The 19,822-nt window shown below is 34.4% G+C and overlaps 1 protein-coding gene across 1 annotated transcript; it reads right to left on the minus strand.

The window, feature by feature from the left end:
* Window positions 1-1,179: 1,179 nt before the first annotated feature.
* Window positions 1,180-13,603, minus strand: LOC108227323 (E3 ubiquitin-protein ligase HOS1). The gene is made up of 10 exons (XM_017402405.2): window positions 13,276-13,603; window positions 10,180-10,570; window positions 9,729-9,863; window positions 9,481-9,656; window positions 6,494-6,889; window positions 6,073-6,231; window positions 5,359-5,856; window positions 3,889-4,026; window positions 2,046-2,764; window positions 1,180-1,917 (listed from the first exon to the last, which is right to left on the minus strand). The coding sequence occupies exons 1-10, from the start codon at window positions 13,384-13,386 to the stop codon at window positions 1,734-1,736; spliced, it is 2,907 nt and encodes a 968-aa protein (XP_017257894.1). The 5' UTR covers window positions 13,387-13,603; the 3' UTR covers window positions 1,180-1,733.
* Window positions 13,604-19,822: the final 6,219 nt, after the last annotated feature.

Here is a 19,822-nt window from a genome sequence, read left to right on the forward strand (position 1 = left end):
ATAAATGAAGAAAGTAGATGTCGAGGAGAGCTGTTGGAGTCATCACCTTCATTCTATGCATATATGGCTTAAGAGTGTTTGTTATAATAGTTTTTATAGGGAGACGGTTGGAGTTGCTCCCTAGGGCAAGTGGAACTGGGATCGGCGGGGAACATCTTAAATAATGGATCATTCTATTACCATCAATGACCCGATATGCCCTATGACTGTCTGTCCCCTAAAATACACTTCAATTTAAATTTGAATATGTATCATTTCATGCTAAAAATACACAATACACTTCGATATCATTTCATGCTTTTGGTAATTGCATTTGCTCGAACTCTCGACATGTTCTACAAGTGCGTTCTGTATTACTGATGACAATTTTAAAAAAATGTTGCAGGCTATTAGAGCATCCCTAATCACATTGGTTATAATCGTTGGCTAAATTGGATCTGTAAGACATTATGTAAAATTTGTCGAACCTGTAAGACATTGTGCTTCAATGATATTTGCCTATATTGGTTGGTTATAATTTAAAAATAGTATGTTATTAATATTTAGATTGTTATAAATAGAATATATCAGTTTAATATGATAATAAATAATATGTAATCAGTGGGAAGGAGGAAAATAAATTGCAAAAGATGACGTGAAATACGCTACAGATCTGTAGCGGATCGACAAATATAGCCATCCATAGGGGATAGTTATAATTATACACAAGGAGTTGCTGTGGTTGGAGTTCTTTTTTTGTGAACATTGACTATAAAATTTAATTTTGGAAAGCTATATGGACTTTTGACTAACGGCTTGTGAGGGTCGGAGATGCTCTTTATCAATAAACGGGTCTTATCGCTTCCAAAAAATCTGTTTGTAAATGCTGTTCATGACTACTGTGTTATTAAGCAAATTGCTGGTAAAAAAAATTACTGAGACAAAAATTAGATATTGGTTTGCTATGTTTTTCTATATTAACATATTTTGATTTACAATATAAAAAAAAAATAAGCTTTTTGTAAGGTTTGATTCTGAAATTTGCGATGGCTTTTGTGAAAATCTGAAAAGCAACTTTTTCTATAACATAGCGAGACACTTCAAAATCAAAAACTGCTTTTAGATTTTGCCAATCACTTTTTATCAGCAAAAAAGTACAATTGCTAATGACTAAAGGAAAATCCAATGTGCTCCAAGAAGTGGCAAAACTGAAGATTGAAATACAACAATAAAAGGAGGGACTTCACAAACCTAAAACAATAAAACTATATCCCTGTTCCAGATTAATAACACTCAAATTATAGAGTCCCTCAATTTCATAATATCCCTGTTCCAGATAAATAAAACTCAAATTATAGTCCCTCAATTTCATAACATGCTCTCAATTCCACTTTCTAGAGCATAATGTGTGCACAGGAATAATATCGCATATAAAAGGTTAAACCTACCGAGTGCACACCATGATGATAAAGTGAACTCTATCAGGACTAAAACACCGGGCTTTGAATAGCTTAATAGTAACCAAAATTTGGCAGTACCAAGGTTTAATGTTGTGACTATAACCAGAAACCTTCCACAGATAAACAACAATTAGTGGGTGAGGAAGAGACTGGGAGACTGGGACACAGCAAACTGGTGTCAGATACTACTATCATTCTTTCCAATTCAGCCTTCCATTTGGAGAAACTTCTAGGGATTTCATAGTGCTATAGCCATTCCCCATCTCAGCAATGTCTCAAGGAGCCATATGTAAATCACTTCATGGCAAACCTGCTTCTTCTGGCTCTTCTCATAGATATACTATGACCACCACCATTTCCCCCAAATCCATTTGGAAATGGAGTCTGCTGTTCATCATCTTCGCTAGTATCATCAGATCGCCATCTAGGTCCACCATTTGCACTTGCATCCTCAATAGAAGTACCCTCCCCTTCATGGCTGGTATTATGGAAAATATTATTTACAAACACAGAACAAAAAATCAACAATTAAAAGCCTAACTAACAGAAATTCCAAGACAGATTTAGAATAAAATAATGCAATACATAACAATATTGGGAACTTACCTCCAAGATACATCCATCAAATCACCTGGAGGCCCAGCCCAGTTTTTTTTTTGTCTTTCCAACTGTTCATGATTACCAGAAGCATTTAAGTACATTTCTTGAGCAGAATCTTTAAACAAGCCCTGACCACTAAAGGATGAACCAACAGGATCAGCTGCGATTGTACGGGAATATTGGCTTGCATTCTTAAATTGATTAGTGAACTTATTCTTGTCCTTTTCCAGGGAAATGTAACTGATCTGTTCATCACGGGACTGGCTTCTACCAGGATTTCTTAGTGAACTTCTATTGAAATCTTTCAAAGGTGTGGCAATCACAGAACTGGGACGAGTTGCAGAAGAGGTGATGCCGTTAGAATTAAAGTCTTTACCATAGCCATTCATCGACTTCTGTATTCTTCTGGCATTGTCTAATAGGCTCACTTCAGATATCAATGTCGAACCATACTTCTTAAAGCCAGAATGTGATACAGATCCAAACCCTTTGGATGGAGTTTCACTAAATAAAGGGTCCAAGAGAGGAGTTGCTATTTCACCCTGGGAAACAAAGGGATACTTGGCTGAAGAAGAAACCAATAAACTATTCAAAATTGTTTCTTGCCCTTTAGGATCAGAAGTTACTGGGCTGTCAATTTCAGTTACTGGAGGATTAAGTTCAGGTAATTTTCCATCTCTCAGGAGTTGCTGTTGAACTTCTGGAAGCAGTTCAATGCTCTTGTCCTGTGACAAAAAGCTATTCCATGAGACGAATCACATCATATAGTCGATTAAACTATCAAATATAACCTCCAAGGTAAATTTAGTTTCAGGAAATTCAGATGATTAAAATCCCAGTTGTAATCCTACAAGGACCTGCGCTAGAAAAAAATAACAAAAGAAGGGTATTAAAGCATCATAATAACTACTCCCTCCGTCCCTCCCATTTCTTATCGAATGGGTTGGGCACGGAGCTTAAGAAATATGTATAAATTTGTTGAAAAGAGGAAGAAAAGTGGGTAGAGTGGTGGGACCCATTGATTTTTATTGTATAAAAATAAGATGGTGGAGTAAAAGTAGTGTGAAAAGGAAAGAAAAGTGGAGAAGTGGTGGGACCCATTGACTATTTTTGGTAAGTTTTGAAATGTAAAGAATTGGATGGGACATCCCAAAAAGGAAAGTGTAAAGAAATGGAAGGGACGGAGGGAGTAGTAATTTTCGAAGTTTGTACTAGAACAGTTGACTCTAACAGGAAAAGCACTAATACAGACAGTATTGTGGCGTGATAATGAAAGAGTATTACATGGTCTAAATCTGTTTGGAAAATTTATAAATCTCCAGGCTTACAAGTGACCCTTTTACAATTAAAAGCCATGATAAGGGGTAGGTTCTCTACAAATTTACAACATCAAGAATACTATTAAAAATATGTACTGCGTATTATCTTTCTAACCCAGGCGATGCAAGATGACACAAGTGGAGTCAAAATTAGTCAACTGTCAACTAACTTGAATTCTATGTTCCCCTGGATCATATTTTAAGTTAAAAAATATAGTCAGCTGAAACTTAAAAATAACATGATTTTATTTACTATTTAGGAGCAGCAAGCATACTCACAGTGTAATATTAGTTGTTTGCATCTTCTACATTTTCCTCTTGTTCATGAAACGTGACAAATTGTTTTAGGTTGAAATATTCTACATCCCAATAGTATATTATATCTTGTTCACATAGCAACCAAAAGCTATAGCATTAGCTAAATTAAAATCTGCCTCATTCACTTGTCATTTGTATATTTCCAGATTCTTTATTTCTTTCTTTGTTACGAAACAAATTTGCTTGTGCATATGTATATATGTAATACTTACAACCAATCCTGCTCTCCACTGACTTGTCAGTGTGATCTTGGATAAGTCTTCCTCACTGACAGAATTGTCAGAAATAAAATTCTGCTCCAGACTATGAAGCTTTCGGTCAACCTGATGTGCCTCGACATAACGATAACGCTGAAACAGGAAGAAAAAATAGTTAGCCCCCTTCAGATATCCATATATAACAATGTATGCGATGTTCAAGATGCAAATTCTAAAAACAATCCCGCATTTACTGAAGGACTGAAGCCACAACCAGCATACAACGGAAGAACATGTACGGTCGGGAACAGCTATGAATATTGTTGGCATGCAGCTGAACATTTTTTATAAACATGATACAAAATTGGTTGGTTGCCATATGAACACCAGATATAGCAAAATGACCTGATTCACAAGGATATAAATTATATCAACACTATGATCATAATCATATTGATGTTCCATACTGCCTTGCAAACCCAACACTATCTGGCAGAACTACAATATAGCTCCTTTATTTCGGCAGTAAAAATATTCCTTGTGCTTAAAATAGCAAAATCTTTAAATAAATGTCCGTGCTGCTCTTTTTGTGGGGTTAATCAACTTGATCATGAGCAACACGATCTCTGCAGTTATCTGGTCTATATGTTCAGTTACACTTGATACCAATAATAGCGTAGTATTTGCACTTTGATAATCTAGCTCTGAGGGTTTCAATCAGTTCCACTTGAGTATACTTATCGTCAAACAAGTATAGTTCCCCTATCCAAGGACATTGTATAAATAAAATATTATAGACATTAATTTATGAGTTATATGATGGTGAAAACCAGACTAGGTACCACCTAAGACATCAACAAAACAGAAAACCAGACGGGTACACATGAAATGGCAGCAAGACGAATGAGCTACACTTAACAAGTCTGCAGTAAAACTAAGACCTCAGCAGGAACTAACACACTCCCATCATTTAATGATGCACGCTTTTTAGATCAGAAGACCTTTTTCCAAACAAATAGAAGGCAGAGAAGGAGATTATACAGATTTTATTCTGAAAATATTTAAAGGATACGAAGCTATCACCCCGAATATTTTATTTATGTGCTTGCCAAAATGTTCTCTTTTGCAAATGAGGTCTTTCAAAACCTGTGTTAGATTGTTAACCTTATTTAACTTGGAACATATTAGTTTGTTAGTGAACTTTCACAGGTCAGTTATATACTCCTGTACATTTATCCAGCCCATGAAGATAAATATGAATTTCCTTTTATCATGCAATGCACCAGAACACAAGGATTTATTTATAAATTATAACAAAGTCTCATCATAATTCAGTGTTTGTTCTGCTGCTCTGTTCTAAATTTGCAATGCAAGCCATTAATATCTTGAAGATATCCTCTATCAGATCATGCTACACGAAGGAAGAGCATATATTTTTCTTGCAGGACAAAGAAATGGTTCTCTCTATCAAAAATTTTACCATACCTGAAGGTAGAAAACCACAAGAAGACTTCCAGCAGGTTCTAAAGGCTCGTTAACAGCAAAATCATATAGGCACTTGTGCAGATACTTCTCTTCATCTGAATCCCAAGGAAGTTCTAAAATTCGATCTACCAACTTCCTTCTGATACATAGACAACATATCTCGGTAACAAGTGCTTCCACCCAGTTCATCCAAGTTTGAGAATCGTCTTTCAAGACATCTGAAGCATTCCGTGAAGGTTCATGCCTCAACTTCAATTTCTTAAGTTTGGAGCACAGCATTCTCTGGTACATAAATGCCTCGGTCAGAAGTCCGCACTCCACTCTCACCCGAACAGCAGTGACAGCCTCACTAAGTGAGACTAACTCTGCACCACCATCACGCCCAGACCACCTTAGAACCATAAAAGCTGCATCAGGATTTTGTCTTTCTAAAAGAACTTGTGCTACCTTAGGATGAGTAGTCGGGCCTGATATTTCCGGAAGAATGCTGCAGGCTTCCTATAGAGTAATATGTATAAAACAGGTTAGCGTTATTTGCCTTGACACATATTATATCCACCAGAGTTTTGTGTATTGGTTTAGATAGGTAATTATAGTGGGCATGGTCTAAGAGATAACTTTAAGGTTACTCATGCACCTGCTACGGTTTACTTAAGAGATCGTAAAAATCCAATTTTAGGGAAAAACATCCAAAGCAAATGAAAAAGATGTTACCTGCAGAGCCTCATCTGTATAGTCATCCAGAAGGTAGAATGTAAGAGATTCTAGTAAGGAATGCCTTGTTATACCAAAGGTTGCGGCAAAATCATCTACAATATCTCTCCATTCATTATCGGGAAGCGACCACTGCCTATCAAATAAATAATACAAGAACTGTTTCAAGTTAAGGACATATCAAATGCTCGATGAAGCTGGCATGTAGCCTGGAGAATCCCCCTTGCAACTCAAATGAGAGACCAAGATTTGTTATAGCTCTCACCCAACAGAGGAGAGGAATAAGTACAATCATAGAGGTGTAATACAGGTCATCACGGAGCTCTTATCCAAAAGAGGAGACTAGGAGTGTAAAAGTGTGAATAGTGAATATTTAAAGATAAACATATATATATATATATAGTCAAACAAAAAAGGATACTATTGCATGTTTAGCTAACACCATATCTGAACTTCCATGTAAAAAGAGTGAATCAATTCCAGCTCGAAGATTTTCGAACGGGTAGAGTCCTTTCAATCCGTCAATCTTCGGGTAGAACCCTTCCTTTTGCAAGGTAGCAATTTCAGATTTTTCACCCATCTGATTTACAATTCCATCTTCTATATCAATATTCTTCAGTGCTTCTTCAATGAAGAGTGTGGAACCACAATTTGAAGTGGTATCGGAAGATTGATCTATTGAATCAGGCCATGAACGTTTAATAGCAGCTGCTTTCCTTTCGTGGACAATAGAACGCCAAGATGCATAACTTTTATGCCGTGACCTGACGTACTCAAGAAAATGGTGCCTTATACACCATATCATCATCTCCATGTGCTGTGTTCCAACATAGAAAAATAAAAACATAATGAAAAGTCTGCCATATACATAAAATGAAAAGAGCACTCTATTTGATCGATAGTGTCCAAACCTTATAATTCACAAGTTACATTGTTATGCAATTCCTTATATAGGAATACGTAATACAAGTAAACGAATGCACAAAAGTATAAATGATTAAACATGTAATTAGTCACATGAGATTTATTCGAATTTATGAAACATCAGAGCAATCGAAAAGATTAAACATAAATAATCTATCAAGCAACACTGAAACTTTTATAAAAAGTTTTAGATACATATATTTGATGTAAAACTACACTGTAGGAGTATGCATTAAGCAATAACAGAATACATAATCTAATACCATGGAGACAAAATAAAGCAAGAACCATTATGTATCACAGATTCCACCATAATTACCAAAACAAATATTTTAAATATGAGGAATTTCTAAATTAGTCAAGACAGCAAGTTGTTCATTTCCATCACTCAGAAAACAAACTATCAATCTCTTTCCAATAACCCAGAAAACAAACTATATTCTACCTCTTAAACAATATATAGAACAGAAACCATAAACATACTTTGATAGTACAACTCTTTCCTTATATTCATATTGCTTCTGTTAGTTGTCCTTGGCAGAACTTGTGATTCTTTTATTTTATAGTTTCATGCAGCAGTATTACAATTAGTTCTTCAAAGCAATATTGTATTGAAGTGGTTGGAAGTATCAGACATGATGTTACATATTTAACACATGCCCAAAAAGTGTTAATGTTATTGCAAGAAATTAATCCTGTGCAGGTGTCCACATTAATTGATCACGTAAATAATACTGGGTTCACACAGCACAGAAATGAAGGGTGTGGGAATGGAAATGGGAATGGAAATGATATGGTGTCCCAAGGGGTATGGAGGGAATATTTACCCCCTAAAGGGGAAGACGTACTCATTCCAAGCAACAATATTATTAATCCAAACGCTAATACACAGGATTGAGGAACCATGAACCAAAGACCTCCTACATGTGTGATTGATGTCCAGCTCAACAGCAAAACCTATTCAACTTAAAGAGGCAGAAGAGGATATTAACTCACAACAGAGGCGAAAACAGAGGAAAAAAATTCAGAGGGGTAAAAGTGTTGTCTTGTTGTACAAAGCATCACATGTAATTGCACTCCTATTGGAACAGGGAAATAAAACCAATCTCTGCAAAAATTCAATAGACATATATACCTCTAATTTGTCAAATTCTTTATCCCATATTAGTCGTCTCTTTTGAAGATTTTTTAATCTCAAATTAGTTGTCCAACTCTTCATTCAAAGAATCAAGGTATATATTTATCAACAAATTTCCAAAGTTATTTTTCATTTTCAATGTTCTCTTTTAATAGATATGTTAAATCAATATGATAAATGTGGGTTGACATGAAAAATATTCATTTGAAATTTCTTCATATGCGATAAAATTTTAGACGAGACATGTATTTGGGATAGAGTGTTCATCAATTCATTATACTCTAATTCGTCGCGTAAGAAATAACAAGGGTTTCAAACTTTCAAAAGATATCCTAAACCTGAAGACTACGGAAAGTGAGTGCATATTGGTTTAGCTAATATACATTTTGGTAGCGGAAATGAATATCTAGTTACTCAATCTTCATGTATAAGAGAAACTTTAGCTGAACCAAACACTTTCTAAGTAAAATGTGAACAGGCCCTTAATTACTACTACAGTACTCCCTCCGTCCCTTTTTACATGCCCTTTTTGAGAAAAAAAATTTGTCCCAAAATACTTGTCTCTTTCTCTTTTCAAAGCAAATTTTTGAATGTTTTCCCAAAAAATGCCCTTTGAATACAACTTTCCATGTTTGATTACCACACACTTTCCATGTTTGATTACCACACATATACACATAAATCATTTAATTCAGTGCATTTAATAGGGGTAGACAAGGAAACCAAATACTCAACTAATTTCTTCTTAAGATGCGTAAATTTTTCAAAAGGGACATGTAAAAGGGGACGGAGGGAGTACTTATCATTATCTACTACTATATATCTAACTTATCATATGTCCAAGTTCTAGCGAACTCCTAATTAGATACTATCAAATATACATATATATATATATATATATATATATCTGTACTTGTATAATATAATTAAGTGGTATTTCATTCTTTCCTTCTCGATTCACCTCACTTAACAGAATGATGCTTGAAATGTGAATGTATGTGTGATGTGAGACAAATATAATAAGTTGCCTAACACGTGATGAAGTTCCATTGGAACTCAAGCATTCTACACAAGCATACTTTATTTTTTTTAATAATAATAATAATAAAAGATGTCATGACTTACATGAATTAAAATGAATACAGATAATTTATTCTTCTCATTGTTAAAGTATACCAAAGGTTGAAACTAGTAAGGAGGCTGAAGGATGTTACACAAATGTAGTCTTATAACCATTATCACTTTCAAACTCAAAATATATATATATATATATATATATATATATATATATATATATATATAATGTATCAGCTTATATAATAGTCAAGAGCTTGATTAAATCATACCTGCTTCGTCTTCAATACACACTCTTGTAATTGATGAAGATCATGAAACTGTGCCGAAAGAGAACCCTTAAATGATGATTCCAAAACGTCAAGCACATTGGATATCCCAGAAAGCTTAACAGAATACCTAAAAAGTGAGCTTAGTGCTTCTTCCATCTCCTGTACACTAAGACTATCTGATCTGAAGTCAAAGAGAGCAAAACAAAGTTATGTGGAAGTTAAGAACTTATTTCAAATAGTAAGGATACAGATTTTATGAAGCTCTGCCACAATAATTCTGAATATCCTCTTGCACCAATCTTTAACCACCACTTCATCGAGCAAGAAAGCAACGATAGGATCACTAGATACTGCACTTTCATCCATGCAGACATCTGTAACATCTGTTGGATATCTGTTAAGGGAAATTGAACATTACATTCATACTGATTGATAAGTACAGATAAACTTCATCGTCCATTACCCAAAATTACTATAATGACATGTTCATATATGTCATTGTTATCTTCATTTTACTGATATTCCCATTAGGCCATTACCAAACCAAAAACACCCACTCTCTAAATAACTTTGAATGCAAGAAGTTAAAAAGGATAAGTTTGTATGCAAAAGTAAATATCAAACAGTATCCTACTTGTGAAAAAATAACTGTTGAAAAAAAATGTGTTCAGCAAGAGCAAAAAGGCCACAGGAGGATACAGTGACAAATCAGGGAAACCAGGTTGTTCTCGATTGCAACATCAAATAGTGAATAAAGCCGTTCCACATCAGCAGTTAATAGTTGTTCAGCCTCCTCTTTCTCCTGGAACCGGTCATCACATCTCTTAGAGATAAGACCAGCTTCTATGCACTCGTAGTAAAGACGAAGCCGAAGTCTATTCCCATTCTTTGACACAGGAATTCTACAAATAGGACAATTATCACATCTCTGACTACATTCTGGGCATAAGGAGGCATGGCCACATGTATTCAACACACTTTCAACAGCACGTCCACAGCTGCTCAAGTCCCTGGGTGCCCGACAACGCTCAACTTTTGCTTCATTGCACAGATCAAGAAGCTCAATAGAAGCCAAATGCTCCAATGCTCTCTTCAAATCAAATCAGATTATAAAATTAATGGACAAGTATGTGAAAACCCAATACAATGGTTCTTCATCATTAAACATACATGTCAACATAATGTAAAAGCTTCATCAAAAAGATAATAGTATCTTGAGCTACCGGAAAGAGACTAATCAAAAGTAAAGGCCTATGAAAATTCTTGTTTAGAAAACATGAAATGTGGTAAGGTCTAGAGTCTGTGCTAATAAATTTCCTTAAAAGGATTATTCATAGACTATCAAGATAATTCTGAGTTCTGATTCTTTTAAACAAATGATGATGATTTGATGACAAATTAACAATGACAGTGAACGTAATTAAATTAATTTCATTATTATTTTTATACCAAATTAAAGACTTAACTTCAACAGCAAATGTACTCAAGTAATTCCATTTATTTCTTTAATATTTAATAATGTCAAGTACACGAGTTCAGTGTAAACATGATGAGATTTTACCACACTTTAATAATCTTGGATTTTCAGTTGAGAAAAAACAGCATGCTTAGGGGCATCAAAACTTCATCCACAACTATGTATCCATGGAAAGTACAAGTAAACCACCATACAGTTCAGTATAATCGTCCTGTGTTACATGTAAAGATTACATTCTTATATTACCCGTGGCATTTAAAATAAAATCTTACAGTTATAACTGACAAATAAATACTTTTTTGGCTTTGCAGAACTTAAAACAAGATAGTGTGTGGGAACCAAGGTATGAACATCAGTTTACATGTCAGTGCATCTTGCTCAGTAAATTATTCAAAAAAAAAAACTTCTGTGTTCAAATTATAAGCATGAACCCTGACGCCAGCTACAGATACATACTTGCAGAAGCACCTTTATTGTTTACCCTTCTTTACCAACACATCAATCTTCAACCTACTTATAATCTTGACCAAACTGTCATTCGTGTGTCTCTGCATCATCAACTAGTGTTGTACATCTTTATTCAAGATTTTTTTTCAGACTTCATATTTATTTGATTAGTCTTATACAGTGCTTGAAAATTTGGTAACAATATACAAAAAAAAACCTCATTCTGTCCAAATCTGTGGGCTATCTGGAGAAGTAAGGAAGCACTAGCACACAGAAATTAAGTTTCATTCGGGTCGTTTCTGCTTCCTAAAACTCCTAATCTTAGAGGGTGGTATTGTATCATGATTTATAATGACTTTTATTGACTTATAAAATCTGGGTGTATTCAATTAGGACTTTTAAATACTCTTTAAAAGTAAAGAGGTATTGTATCAGGATTTTTAAAAATTCTTTCAAAGTTTGAGGTATTGAATTACAACTTTTAAAGAGTTATTAAAAGTCAGTTGTTATTCAATATACAATGACTTGGGTGGTTAAATATAATTGATAGACTTTTAATGACTTTCTATGGAAAATTGTATATATTTTTTCAGAAAATTGTCAGGCCATCATTGTCAAGATTTGACATGACTTTATTTTCCCCCAATTAACCAGTCGCTCCAACCTAGAGTTCATCCTCTGCGAAAAGTCTCTCCAATTCATCCTCTGTGACAAAAGGTTCCTTTTCTTCTCTATTATCATTCTCTATTATCATTCTGTGTTTTTACATATATATAGATCTACTTGTTTCGGCTAATAGTAATATGTATACGTTACTTGTTTATTTTATTTTTTCTGCATGTACACATATATGTATCAATATGCACAGAAAAAATGGGCGATGCATGTCAAGAGAATGACAATTCGAAAGGAAAAGCTGCCGGGTATAAAACTTGGACAATTGAGGAAAGTAATGAGTTATTGAATCTCATGGTTGATACCGCAAAACGTGGTTGGCGAGATAGTAATGGTTTATTCACGAAGGTTACCGTGGAGAAAAAGATTCTTCCTGAATGAAAAGCTTGATTGTCAAAAAACTCACCTCCAATATCTTAGTCGTTTGAAATGGTTTAAAGCTAGATACACCAACTATTCAAAATTGATGCTATTTAATTCTATTGCTAGTCTTGTTGATGTTGATATCTCTTCTAATGGTTTACAAGGTCCTCGATCTTGTAGTCGCCAGATTTGAGAACATACACCCAACTTGGGTCATAGGAGAATATCGAGAGGGTATACCAAAAGGTCTAGAGGGTTTCAGAGAGGCTATTTATGATTTTAATAAAAGTCTATTAAAGTATTTGAAAGTTATGGATTTGTAAAAAGAAGTCTGTTAAAGTTTTTAAAAGTCATTGTCTTAGGAGTCATGATATTTTTTGAAATCTTAAGAAGTCAACAAGACTCGCTAAAAGTTCATAAAATCCATTAAAGTCATCCTCCCAAAATTTGTCATTAAAAGTCATGATACAATACCAACCCCTTAGTTAGAGAGATTCAACTAAACTGCCATTTTTTCTGCTATATAAATTCAATCTGAACATAATAAATCCCCAGGCATGTAAACATATATATTTTTCGTATAGCTAACATACTAACAATAATAATTAAGAACTAGAAACTCGCACAGTAAATATTAGGGTTTAGAATCCCTTGGCCACACTATGAGACTAAAAAACTAGCTTAAGTCCATTGTATTCGCAGATTAATTGAATAATATAATCTCGATAACTAGGGTTTTAGTTCACATATTCAAGTGTGTGTATAATTGGGGAGAGAGAGAGAGAGAGAGAGAGAGAGAGAGAGAGAGAGAGAGGTGGGGGAGAGGGAGAGACCTGAACTTTATCGCAAGTGTAATTGAGTAGACGAGGGGGTGGAGGCTTGGAGGTGGGAGCGGCGTGGAGATTTGAGGCGGCTCCGTTGAAATTAGTTGTAGTCGTCTCCATTACAAATTAAAACTGCATATGCTGATGTTTATATTCACTCGATTAATTTGATACCTGCACTCAATTCTCTCAATCGAGAGAGAAAGAGATAGTGCGAGAGAGGGTTTTTCAAAAACAGAGGTTTGCAGCTGCAAGTCGTTCATTCATATTCGGTGTGGGCACTGGGAAATTGGTTTTTCCTATAGAAGGAGGGTGTTATTGTGAATCTGTGATGTTTCGGTTTTAATTTAAATTTTATTAAATATTAAATATATGGTCATAATAAGAAAACCAGTAATAATTTGACTTTGTTATAAAATAATATATTAAGTGATTGTCAAAAGCTTAGTCAAGAAGACTCGCAAATCTTATCAAGTAAGTTTGGTGAAACTTACTAAGGAAGACTCGCAAAGCTTATCAAGGAAGTCCGGCGAAACTTACTAAAGAAGACTCGCATAGCTTATCGAGGAAGACTTACGATACTTACTCGAGAAGAATCGTAATACTTAACCTAGAAGTATTGCAAATCTTAGTTAGGAAGATTCATCAACCAACCTCTATAAATAGCTGGTTCAGTTGAAATGAATTCAATTCTGAAATATTCTGAAATACAACTACTTTCTCTCTCCATCTCCTATTCTCTTTATACTTTCCAGAATAGTTTCCTTTTCTTATTTATGTATAGTTTAATAGTGTATATTACAAGATTTACAACACGTTATCAGCACGAGACTCTGCCGAACTGAGATATGCCAAAGAAAGACTCTGCCAAACTGAGATAAGTCAAACAGGTACATCATAAACAGGTACAATCTAACCAACTCTAAATACTGCGACTTTCACAGAAATAAGGTACGATCTATCTCTACTCATTTTACGATTATTACTATCGTTATAGCTTATAACTTTACTATTGCTTGATTTGTTAATGGCGACAATGCCGTTAAAACTTTTTAGTTATATCATACTGTATAGATATTAAATTGTTTTTGTATTAACTTGAAATATTGATAGGTCATGTTTTAAATATTTATTTTACATTCAGAATGACGAACCTTGTAAAATTAGAATTTGTTGCCTTGGATGTTTCTGGGAATAATTATCTATCTTGGTTCCTTGATGTGATATTACACCTTAGTGCTAACAGCCTAGGACACTATTGATTTAGAAAATAATCCCCATTGTTTAACAAAATGTCAAACCAATTATCTTTCTAAGACATCACATCCATGAAGACCTAAAATCTGAATATCTCATTATCAGAAATCCCCTTACCCTTTGGAATAATCTCAAGGATAGATTTGATCACCAGAAACCTATTCACTTACCATCTGCCCGTTTTGACTGGTTGATTTGAGGTTACAAGATTTCAAATATGTAGCTGAATATAATTCTGCTTTTTTCAAGATAAGCTCAAATTAATTTTGTATGGTGAAAATATTATTGATGCTGAAATAATTGAAAAGACCCTATCAACTTTTCACCCAAATACTATGATTTTGGCACAACGATATAGAGAGCGGAGTTTCCAAAAATATGGTGCGATGGTATATCTCCTTCTTGTGGTTGAAAAGAATAATGAGTTGCTATTGAAAAACCATCAGATTCGTCCCATAGGCTCTGCCCAGGTACCTGAAGTACATAACACGTCATTCTTGAAGAATGAACGTGGGAAAGGGCATAGAGGAGGACGAGGTTATGGACGAAACTGTGGACGTTGAAATTTCCATAGTCGGTTTCGAAATCAATATCATTCTGGCCACCTGAAGGGGCAACGTGATGGTTAAAACTCAGGCCACTAGAAATGACAACGTGAAGTGCCAAAAGAAAGGCATCTAAGAAGGAGAGAACCGAAGCATATGTCATTGGTGCGGATCTGAGGGACATTGGCAATGTACCTATCGCACACCTAAACATCTTGTTGATCTGTATGGGTTATCCAAAAGAATAATGGAAAGAGAGTAGAAACAAACTTTTCTAATTATAATCTAGTTGATGAACCAATCAATAAGGTCTCAAATGAAATAGATACTGGTGCTAACCTTTATTATGGTTGAGAGGACTAGACTTCATACGTATTGTCTTGCTTTACTTATTACCTTTATGTTTTACTTATTTTCTTTATCTGCTTGTTTCATGTTGTTGTTTGGTATACTCGGTGTGTTTTTAAAAGATGTTTTCCATTTATATATGTATAGAGATGGAAGATATATGCATTATTGATTGCACAACCACACACTATTTTAAAAAAGTTAGAAATACTTTCACAGTTGACTAATAAAACCAACTTACATGTCTGGACGGTATCGGGTACATCATACATAATAGAGGTTTCTGAGAAGCTAGTTTTATTCTGCCAAATAAGACGCACATAAGATGCTCTATACTCTAGAAAGGCAACTAGAAACCTACTAAGGTTTAAAGATACTCGTTTGTAATGGTTTCACGTTGAAACTACTGATGAGAATGAAAAAGAATATCTTCTCATCACCTCAAACACCGTTGACAATAAAAAGGTCTTTGAAAAATTTCACTCAATTTCTTCAGGATTATATGTTACAAGAATAAGAGCTATTGAATCTCATAGTGTCAACATTCCCAAAGTCACAAACCTAAAACTACTTTTCCCTTGGCATGAAAGGCTTGATCATCTAGGAATATCTATGATGCGTCATATTATTAAAGAATCTAGAGGACATCCTTTTATAACTCAAAAGGTAATGCCCAAGGTGAACTTCCTTGTTCAGTATGTTCCTTAAAAAGTTTTGATTGTCTGATCATTCCTAGTTAAGCTTCAAACTGAATCCCCGAAATTCTTAGAAAGAATTCAAGGTGACATTTGTGGTCCTATTCATCCATCTTCTGGCACATTTAGGTACTTTATTGATGCGTCAACTCGATGGTCCCTTATATGCCTTTACCAAATTACTTGCCTTAATAATCAATAGAGTAAAGAGCTATGTGAGCTACAATTATTTAGTATCTTGTCAAATAGTAGTTCACAAATAAAATCGAATCATATGATTGTCATAGACAATCTTTTGGTTAACTGGTCATTAAAAAGATTTTAGAGATACTAGTGGGGGACTTTTGATAATTGAAGAATGTGCCCTTATTGCATTGTCACAAAGAACTACACTGAGGCACAATAGTATATATGCTGGTTTTGATTCTTCGTTTAATATAAGGTATCTAGAGCCATTAACTGGTGATATTTTTTCTGCTCAGTATGCTGATTTTCATTTTGGTGAATCTATATTCCCTAAATCAGGGGGAGAAAATATTTTGCATAAATTATGTGATATCTTCGAATGCATCAGTTTTGAATTATATTGATCTACTAATAATATGGGTCATAACTTCAAAGAGTTATTTATATGCAAAATATTGATAATCAATGCCGAATTCTTTTAGTGATTTTTAGACATATTATCACACATACATGCTATTAATGCTTTGGTAAGGATTGAAATCCTGATTTATAAAGCAATTTTTGAAGAATTGGTTAGAATATAATAAGCACGCCGGAAGCGTGGGAAATCTATTCGTACATATGATATTGTACTGTGAAATTACAAATTGATTATACTTGCCCCAGAAGTGGCAAGCTTTTTGATATATACCCTAAAAGCGGTATTACCCCTTGTAGAGGTTATTCTTTTATGAAACGGAAATAATTAGACTTGCCAAGAAGTGGCAACAATTCCATAAAATACCCCAGAAGTGGTATTACCTCCTGAAGAGGTTTGAGCCCCTGAAGTGGCTGAAACAAAATTCCTAGAAATGGGATTATCTCTGAAAGATGATATTGTCCCAGAAGTGACAAATACATACCCCAGAAGTGGTATTGCCTCCTGAAGAGGTTCAAGCCCCTGAAGTGGCTGTGACAAATCCTCCTGAAGAGGAAATTGCCCCAGAAGTGGCACATGCCCTAGAAGTGGCAAATGCCCCAGAAGTGGCAAATGCTTCCATGGAAGCAAAGGTACCTGAAAGTTATGAGATCTCTATAATTTATGTACATAAAGGGAAATTATTGGATCGTGAGAGTACTAAGATTGATGATGTGTATGTTTTTCCGTGATATGTGATATTATTATAAACTCCGATCCTAAAGTGTCGACAATGAGATGATTGGATCGTGGGAGTATTGAGATTGATGATATGTATGTGATATTATTATAAACTCCGATCCTAAACCACAAAGTGTGGAGAAGTGTCGACAATGAGATAATTGGATCGTGGGAGTATTGAGATTGCGATATGTATGCAATATTATTATGAACTCCGATCTTGAACCACAAAGTGTGGAAGAGTGTCGACAATGATATGATTGGCCAAAATGAAAAATTGCAATCTAGGAAGAATTGCAATTCTTGCGCAAGGTAAATGTATATGGACCTATAGTTTAAACACCAGCTGGTGAAGTCCCTGTTGGGAATAGATGAGTATTTGTATGAAAATGAAATGAGAGATGAAATTGTGAGATATAAAGCTTGGTTGATAGCCCAAGGATTCTCTCAGAGACCTGGATTTGATTATTAGGAAACATACTCTCCTATAAGGGATAGAGTTACTTTTATTTCCTAATGGGTATAATTTTAATCACCAGGAAATATACTCTCCTGTAATGGATGGAGTTACCTCTCATTTTATAATGAGTATGGCTTTGGAAACACGTCTGATGGACGTTGTGATAGCATACTTTTATATATCACTTGATAGTGATATTTTTATGAAAATCCCTGAAGGATTAGAGATAGAGGACACTAAGCCTTGACATTTATATTATGTTATATCCCAACGATTATTATATGGTTTGAAACAATTTGGTCGTATGTGGTACAACATGCTTGGTAAATAATTATTGAATGATGGATATGTTAATCACCAGGTATGTCTTTGCATTTTTATTCAACGTTCACCAACCGTTTTTGTTATAATTGTTGATATGTGGATGATTTGAATATTATTGGTACTTTTGAAGATATTACTAATGCTATTAACCATTTGAAAAATGAGTTTTGAAATGAAAGATCTTCGAAAGACAAGATTTTATTTAGGTATACAGGTGGAACACTTATCTTCAGGCATATTTGTTTATCAATCAAACTACATTGAAAAGATCCTTGATCGGTTCTAAGTGGACAAAGTTCATCCACTAACCACGTCAATGGTTTGTCAATCACTTGAGGTTGAAAAGGATCCCTTCCGTCCTAGAGAACAGGATGAATAAGCACTCGAATCTGAAGTTTCCTACCTTCGTGCAATTGGAGCCCTTATATTGCATTTGTTGTGAACCTGTTGGCGAGATTCAATTCTGGCCCAACTAAAAGATGCTGGATACATGTCAGATCTTCACTTTGGGCGATTACAAACAAAGTTACTGGAAATTCATGAAGCAAGCAAATGATGTATTTGGTTAAGACAACTCAAGAAAAGACATATCTAAGGAGATCGAACAAAACACATATTGTCAGAATTCTTCTATACTCAGGAGTTTCAAGAAAATGGTGATATTGATGTACAACAAGTTCGTTCATCCAATAACCTGGTGGATAAACCTGCAAAGTCATTACCGACATCAACATTTGAGAAGTTTCGAAGTTATATGGGTATACGAAGATTAAAAGGTCTACTAGATCAAGATGTCGAAATGTGAGTAATTTAATTCAGGGGAGACTGTACTCTTTTTCCTTCGACAAGGTTTTTATCCCACTGGGTTTTTCCTTGCAAGGTTTTAACGAGGCAGTCAATCTCTATGATAACTCGCATTTGACAATCAAGGGGGAGTGTTATAAAATAATATATTAAGTGATTGTCAAAAGCTTAGTCAAGAAGACTCGCAAATCTTATCAAGTAAGTTTGGTGAAACTTACTAAGGAAGACTCGCAAAGCTTATCAAGGAAGTCCGGCGAAACTTACTAAAGAAGACTCGCATAGCTTATCGAGGAAGACTTACGATACTTACTCGAGAAGAATCGTAATACTTAACCTAGAAGTATTGCAAATCTTAGTTAGGAAGATTCATCAACCAACCTCTATAAATAGCTGGTTCAGTTGAAATGAATTCAATTCTGAAATATTCTGAAATACAACTACTTTCTCTCTCCATCTCCTATTCTCTTTATACTTTCCAGAATAGTTTCCTTTTCTTATTTATGTATAGTTTAATAGTATATATTACAAGATTTACAACAGACTTCTAAAATTCGTCAATTTAACTGATTATCATCTGATTAATTGTTTATAAATATTTTGTTAATTTTATTTTTTTATATATGTCTGATTAAATATATCTTTAAAAAAAGTATAACGGGTTTGATGAAATAAATATTATTATATTATTTTAATATATTCGATTAATCATTTTTATTAACTACAAAAAGTTTAAACACATATGACTAAAAATTAAAAAGACATTGAAAAAAACTAAAAAGACACGGGTCCAATAGAATGA

The sequence above is a fragment of the Daucus carota genome, chromosome 6 (assembly GCF_001625215.2).
Source record: "Daucus carota subsp. sativus chromosome 6, DH1 v3.0, whole genome shotgun sequence".
NCBI classification, from domain to species: domain Eukaryota; kingdom Viridiplantae; phylum Streptophyta; class Magnoliopsida; order Apiales; family Apiaceae; genus Daucus; species Daucus carota.

Coding starts and splice junctions, on each gene's coding strand:
- LOC108227323 (XM_017402405.2), bottom strand. CDS start 13,386: ATGGAGACGACTACAACTAATTTCAACGGAGCCGCCTCAAATCTCCAC. Junction 9,657..9,728: donor GGCAGAGCTTCATAAAATCT/GTATCCTTACTA, acceptor ACTTCAGATCAG/ATAGTCTTAGTGTACAGGAG. Junction 4,027..5,358: donor TTGTGGTTTTCTACCTTCAG/GTATGGTAAAAT, acceptor TTCCTGTTTCAG/CGTTATCGTTATGTCGAGGC.